This window comes from Dromiciops gliroides, chromosome 4 (assembly GCF_019393635.1).
Source record: "Dromiciops gliroides isolate mDroGli1 chromosome 4, mDroGli1.pri, whole genome shotgun sequence".
Taxonomy (NCBI): domain Eukaryota; kingdom Metazoa; phylum Chordata; class Mammalia; order Microbiotheria; family Microbiotheriidae; genus Dromiciops; species Dromiciops gliroides.
In genome coordinates, this window is record NC_057864.1 from 44,948,946 (window position 1) to 44,956,398 (window position 7,453).

At 38.7% G+C, this 7,453-nt stretch overlaps 1 protein-coding gene across 2 annotated transcripts in view; it reads left to right on the forward strand.

The window, feature by feature from the left end:
* Positions 1-6,848, forward strand: part of LOC122726250 (uricase) — a 47,834-nt gene extending 40,986 nt beyond the window's left edge. For both annotated transcript variants that reach the window (XM_043963859.1, XM_043963860.1), the window contains exons 7-8: positions 413-496; positions 6,023-6,848. In XM_043963859.1, coding sequence (XP_043819794.1) covers positions 413-496; positions 6,023-6,097 — 159 coding nt within the window. In that variant the 3' untranslated portion in view covers positions 6,098-6,848. The remainder of the gene's footprint in view (positions 1-412; positions 497-6,022) is intronic.
* The last annotated feature ends 605 nt before the right edge of the window (positions 6,849-7,453 follow it).

Here is a 7,453-nt window from a genome sequence, read left to right on the forward strand (position 1 = left end):
AGTATAGAATGATAGAAGTCACCAAAGAGAGCTGCCTTGGACAATATGAGATGGGAGCAGGCAAAGGATTAGAGAAGGAGGAGGAAAAGATATATTACAAATACCAGAAGGAGAGCAGGTAGGCAGCCTCAGATTCTAACCAGCTGTGTGATCCTAGGAAAGTCACTTCCCCCTGTTTCCTCAGTTTCCTCATTGGTAAAATGATCTGGAGAAGGAAATGGCAAACTACTCCAGTATCTTTGCCAAGAAAAGCCTGAAAGGGTCACAAAGGGTCAGACATGACTGAAATAGCAACAATAGAAAGAGTCATAGACAGGAACAATTGGGTAGGAGGGAATAAGAGAAAATGGGTGGATGGATGGAGGTTCAAAATAATCACACTCCATGATCTATATTATGGAATTAATTTCAGATAGAAGACATGGAAATCAGCCTTCCCAACATCCATTACTTCACCATCGACATGTCCAAAATGGGGCTTATCAACAAAGATGAGGTAAGAAAACTTTTAAAATACCCAGCATGTAGTCACTCTCAATTGCCAGCTATATTTCCCACCCTGAGTTTTCAGAGCAGAAAGCTGTCTACCACCTTAGCAATTCTTGGGTCTTCCTAGGTGACAACTAATTAAAAATTTCACACTCAGGGCACTTCAAGGTCTCAAGGATTGGATAGTCTAGGAGTGGACAGATGATTGGATGATAAGAGGGGAGGTGGTGGTAGAGATGGCAGGGGACAAAGAGAATGGGTGTTCAATGTACAAAGCTCTCAGGAAAACTTCCCTCAGAAGTGTTACCTTCCCTTATATCAATGCATTATTCTTCCTCAACCAGCCAAAGAGTTTTATTGATTAGTGAACAACAAGTCCAGTAGTAAAGAAGCTTTTTAGGAGAGATGAAAGAACATTCGTGTTTTTAACTAGAATTATAGAAGGTGGGATGAAGAGGTTCCCTTCCAGCCGTGATGTCTGGTTTTAGAAAAGCAGCTAAATTGTGGGAAGGTTTCTTGTTTATTTGTTTGTCTTCATTTTTCTTCTGAAGAAGAAAAACAATTAAACCATTTCATTTATCTGGCTAGAAGACTCAGGGGCATTTTTAATGGTACTGGAATCATGAGCAGTTATTCCCTGTTGCTAAAAGACTGGGATGGTGGTGGTGGTGGGGGGTGAGATTAAAGAGGGGAGGCACTTCTGATCATGCCAGTCTTTCGTCAGTTGCTTATCATCAGCATTCCATAGGCAACATTTCTCTTGAACAGTTCTTGTCCCAATTTTATGGATGGATTTTTAAACTTTGGGTTTTTTCTTTTAATATGATTATATTGATTATCTACATAAAATATCCATGTATACATATACATGCTTGTAGGTCTACTTTTTGGACTGGACTGTTAATTTCATGCATGTGGGAAGCTCATAATATAGGAAATCCTTTTACCAATGCAAACTGGAAACTCATCTGCTGTAATTTAGGGTCTTAGAGAGTTGCCTGGAGTGTTGAGAAGTTAAGTGACTTCACCATATTCATACACACTGGTAGGACTTGAAGCTGGGTCTTTCTGTGTCCAAGGCTGGCCTACTTTATGTCACCACCCTGCCATGCTACCTCTTATGTGTGTCTATGTATAAATATATATATATATATATACATATATATACACACAACATACATTTGTATTACACATACACATAGAAAGTAAAATATTATGAGGTTTCCTATAGTTCATAGGATTTAAAATCAAAAAGGGGCCTTTGGGTTCAAATGGTCCAAAGCCCTCATTTGGAAAATAAGGAAACTTGGACCTACGTAGATTAAATAACTTGCCCAAGGTCTCCTAGAAACTTAGTGGCAGAGCTGAGATCCGAGTCCAGACTCTCCTCTTCCAACCAAATGCAATCCCCACAATGCCCAGGCAGCACACGTGATTTTGGTCAAACATTGGAAATTTGCTTAACAGCTACATTTTGACCAGAAGTTCTATAGACTCTCTAGGCTACATGTCTCAGGCATGCTTTTGCCATGTGCCCCTTTGTATCCTTACACATTTTTCTATGTCCCCTCTTCTTGAGAACTAGGGTCTACCCTTCCCCAACCCCCATCTCACAGATCAGATCCCCAAAGGATGGCTCTTTTAGGGTCAAAATATTTTGTGTGTGAATCCATAAACCCATAATTCATGAGCCTCTACCAGTGTGCTTAGCTTTCATAGTCAGGCAGAGGACAAAATAGCTCAAAGCAAAAGCATCTACTAGAGTGGCATATTGAGAAAAGTCTAATACCTAGTCCAGAATATGAGTGGAGCTCTGGGACCAAAGAGGGAAACTGATCTAGAGTGTATTTAACGTCATTTCTCCTTCCAGGTCCCTTTCATGCAACCTCAGCCTAATACAGCAAGGTAGCATCAACTGATTTTTATTAAGACATTTATTAAACCTCTACTATGTGCTTGGCACTATGGACACAAAAGCAAAAGGCAGCAGTCCTAGTTCTCAAAGAGCTTACATTTTATCAGGGGAAACAACAACATAATAATAACTAGAATTTATAAAGTGCATTAAGTTTGTAAAGCATTTATATACACTCTCATTTAATTGTTACAACCCTGAGAGGTAGGTACTTTACAGTTGAGGAAACTGAGGTGAGGAGTTAAGTATCTTACCAAGGGACATATAGCTGATAAGTATCTGAGGCAAGATTTGAACCCAGGGAATCCATTACTCTATCTACTGTGCCATCATATTTAAATAATCTTCAGGTTATATCCAAGATAAAAATATGGTAATTTGTTGGAAGAAGACACTAGCAACTGTAGGAATCAGGAGAAACCTCAAGTAGAAGGTGCCACTTAAGAGGAAAATGTGTAAATATCTGCAGACAGAAGCAAATTAACCTCCCCAGAGTCTCAAGATCACAGGGTATAAAGACTTCTAAAGGATTGAGCAGATAGACCAGCCTCCTTATGCCTCCCATTGTGGGAGCCCCACAGCTCCAGGAGCATCCTGTACCAGTCATATAATAATCTGTTGGTGAAAAGTGCCAAACCTTGTACCACCCATGAGTTACTGAGGAAGGCTCAGGAAAGGGTGCTATTTTAATGATCAAATATAGGAATATTTAATAATATAGATAGATGGACAGTATGTCTCTTCCCGCTCCCTCCCTCTGCTAGTATTATATAGTTCAAAGACCACTAGGAGGCAGAAGACATGGGTTCTTGGTACCAGATTTGTCTCTAAATATCTGAGTAACTTTGAGCAAGAAATTGCAGCACTCTCCACTCTCAGTTCCCTCATCCACAAAGGGAAGAGAATTAGACTTACGGATCTAAACTCCTAAAATCTGGCAATTCTGTAAATGCCTGGAGCTCCTTAGGAGGGAGCCTCACAGTTCACGGAGGCAAGCACCCATCTGAGGAATTTTTGTCTGTGACCAAAATCAGGCTGATTCTGTGCCCTCTGTGGTGGTTTTTTTCTCACCTACTAAATTTCTCCACATCATCTCTGGGGCTGAGGAGACCACAGAAAATGAGTGAGATGAAAAGAAGAAGGGGGGCGGGGGTGATTCTCAAAAGAAAAAGCAAAAGAAATAGGATGAGGAATAGAAAGTGAAATAACCCACATTAACACTCATGTGCTTTGCTCCATGGGAAAACTCTGTCAACCCCTCACTTGGGATCTATTCATTCTTTACCTTATAGGTAATTGTAACAAAGTCAGTTATCTGGGGTTTCTGCTCATGTCAGATCAGAAGCAGGGAATTAGGAGGAGAGGGCACTATGAATTGGCAGTGGGAAGAAAGGGCAACTGACCATGAGGAAGACGGGGGTGGAGGGGGAGTGAGGGGGAATCCTAAAAGAAACAGAGAATTCTAAAAGCACAGCCCTCCAAAAGTCTTTGGAAGAGGGGCCAGCAACACTTGGGAGTGTCACTCTTTGTGACAAAGTACACTCATTATTATAATGATGGCCTTAAGTCTTTAATAAAATGCTAAATTATCTTCAAGATGCCAGATGGGTGATGTGAGAACTGTATTGAAACTTATGGAATTTAAAATGTAGTGGATTGTTAGAGCAGAGGCTGTTTAATTTTTGGCTTCCCCAGGGCCTTACACTTGATAAACACCATTACAGGGTGAGTCCCTTCAGGGCAGGGACTGTCTTTTGCCTTTTTTTTTTTTTTAATCCTCAGGGCTTAGCACAAAGCCTGGCAAGTAGTTGGGTTTAATGTTTATTGATTGATTTAGATTGAATTAAAAGCCATAATGGAAATCTTCCAGTGGGCAGGAATTTTAGGAGGACTGATAAGAACTGTACTCTCTCTCTCTCTCTCTCTCTCTGTATGTGTATGTGTGTGTATATGTATATATATGTATGTATGTATGTATATATGTATATATATGTATGTGTGTGTATACATGTACACACACACATACATATGGAGGTGTGGATTGGGTACAATTATTGACAGTGACCACAATGAGATCACTTTCTCTCCTTTCTACTCCACTGTCCACTCAAGCTACCAAAGCTGTATCCCTAAAGCACAGTGCTGACCCTTCCCTCTAGGACAAAATACAAGCCCCTCAGCTTTGTATTTGAGCCCCCAGTAGTGTGGTTCCAAGGCTTCCCTCTCTAGGTTTATCACATGCATGTTACTCTCCGTCATGAACTTAACAGTCCAGCCAAACTGACCAACTTTCTACTCCCAACAGACATTTCCTTCCTGACTTTGCACAGTCTCTCTCCTGTGCCTGAATTCACACACTTCTATCTCACCTCCACCTCATGGAAGCCTGACTTCCTTCCAAGCTCAGTTTAGGAGTGGTTTCCCAAAGGAAGCTAATCTTGATATGCCACACCCTCAGTAACCAACCCAAAATGTTTTTTGAGTGCATTTTGTAAATAGTTTTTATTGAAGTGTGTGTGTGTGTGTGTGTGTGTGTCCAAGCTAATCTTTCTCTCCCTTACCAAAAGAATATAAGATCCATGAGGGTGGGGACTGTATAGTTTTGTAATCCCCAGACCTATCCCAGTGCCTGGGATATAAGAAGAATCTTACAATTGCTTGTTGGGTGTTGAATGCTGTGCTGTTGAACAAAGCAAGGATCTGCCACAACATTGAATTACTCTCTGTTGAAGGCAAAGAAACTTGGAAAAAAAAAAAACAAGGAAGTTAAACTTTGAATAATGGGGAAAAAAGCAGTGAAGGTTCTGGAAAAGAGATAATAAAACATACTTCCTTCTTATCAAAGAGCTGAGGGACTATTAGAATAGAATATTGGATAGGTTGTCAAACAAGGGTTCTGTATCAGATGTTTTTGTAAAATTGTTTTTCTTTGTCACAAGACAGAGGTAGAAAATGATTGGGGAGTAAAGAGAAAAGGCATGAATATAATAGATTTCTTTTCTTTTTAAACAAAGAGGTGAATAATTGTTGGCCAATGGAAAGAACGCTGGCTCTGTAGTGAGAGGAGCTGAGTTCAAATTCTGCCTTTGATGCTTAGTGCCTATGCAACCTTGAACAAATCACTCCATCTCAGTGAGGGCCTTTGTTTGCTCAAAAGTAAACTAAGGGGGAGGGTCTCTGAGGTTCTTTCTAGTTAGATCTATGATTCTATGTAATACTTGGGAGAAAAGCTTATAAAATGTTTTAAATATTAAAAAAATTTAAAATATTAAAGAATTTAAAATTTAAAAAATTATCGTGGTAAGGGGAGCGGGGTGAGGGAGTTCAGCTTGAATTATATAGAAAATTAGTTTATTTGGAATATTTTATTCCCCAACAATGCCCTATCTTTGTGTATATATGTATATATACACACATATCTATGCTTATATATATGTATAATTAAAAGCATATTATGTGCATGCACATTCATTTTACAATATACATAATATATGTATATACATTATATATATTTATGTGCATTTGTTTTACTGAATATTTCCATGACATGAATTAATAAAACACAACTGAATGGCTAGATGTCTATTTCCCTCAAGCTAATGTTGGTTCTATCCATAGGTTCTACTCCCTACTGACAACCCATATGGCAAAATTACTGGCATGGTCAAAAGGAAGCTGTCTTCGAAGTTGTAACTCTTCACCAGTCATCGAAAGCCATCCCTCTGCTGGAGAGATGTCACATTGCTGGAGTAGTATTGGGTGTCACAGCAGAAAGCTATCTTTGCTTGCTAAGTGTCAGGTTAATATATAGGTTGCATTTTCTTTGCTGATTCATTCATTTCTCTCTATTGAACCTACCTCACTGAGATGTTCTATGGATGAACTCATCAGTGGCTGTGACATGCTTTGCGAAAACAGAATGTTCTATGAAAGCAATGACAATTAACCATGGATCAACTTTCCCTTTGGGTCAGCTTGTGCTTTCTCAGATTCCTGGAGCATTCAAATCGAATCATTAAGAAACTAATAATAAATTATAAAGATGCAAAAATCAATTAATTAGGCTCTGAGTTAGGAAAAAGAATATCCAATAATGCTTTTGTACGTGTGATGGCAAATTTCTCTTATGGATGATGCTGATAATTTAATGATAGAATCACAGCAAAAATTCATTACCAGGGTAACTTCAATTAGTGTCTGAGTACCGCAAATCTGTAAGCACAATGGAGTCCATGGAGTCTTGGGAGCTCATATGCCTATTTTAATGACATATTTATGATTCTATGCTTTGACAATATGTTGGGTTTTAATTTTTTACAGCCTATAAATAATGATGATCACATAAAGGGTCAGGAGGGAATAGTCAGATTGTTTCTCTTTTAATCATTGAATCACTATGTACAAAAGAGTTGCACTTAATAAACACTGATTATTTCAAGACCTATTTGGGGGGTTTGTTCTTGGCTTTTTAATGACCAAGTAGCGAAAATGACTATGGTTTATTATTTTTGACATTTTATAAACTAAATTATGGGAAATATATCATAATGGATTGCCTAAAGAATCTTTCTTTGTTCAGGAAATTATCCGATGTATTCAATGGGACATTTTCCTGTTTTATTCACTAAAATTTCATAGCTCCTTTATTCCTTAAGCCACCTTCTACCCCTTCCTAGTCCTACATGTCCTAGACCCAAGGAAAAGTTCATCACCAGACTTTACTTGGGTAGATGAGAGTTCAAGAACTTTTGAGTATGTAAGAACAGCAACTCCCTTAACTAAGATCAGAAAAATAGAGTTTCTATTGGCCAAAATCTTCTTAAAGAAGGATATTATACAAAGGGGGAAGATAAGTTTTGAGCAAAATTCAGCACTACATTTAATCAACTTCCTAAAGATAAGAATTCCCCTATATATCTTGTCTCTGCGTATTTAAATGCAAGTTCCTCGAGGGGAAGAATTCTTGGAGACACTGCGTGGTGTAGCTGATAGAACACTGGACCTGAAATCAGGTCCAGTGAATCCAGATAAGAGTAGATAGCTCAATTT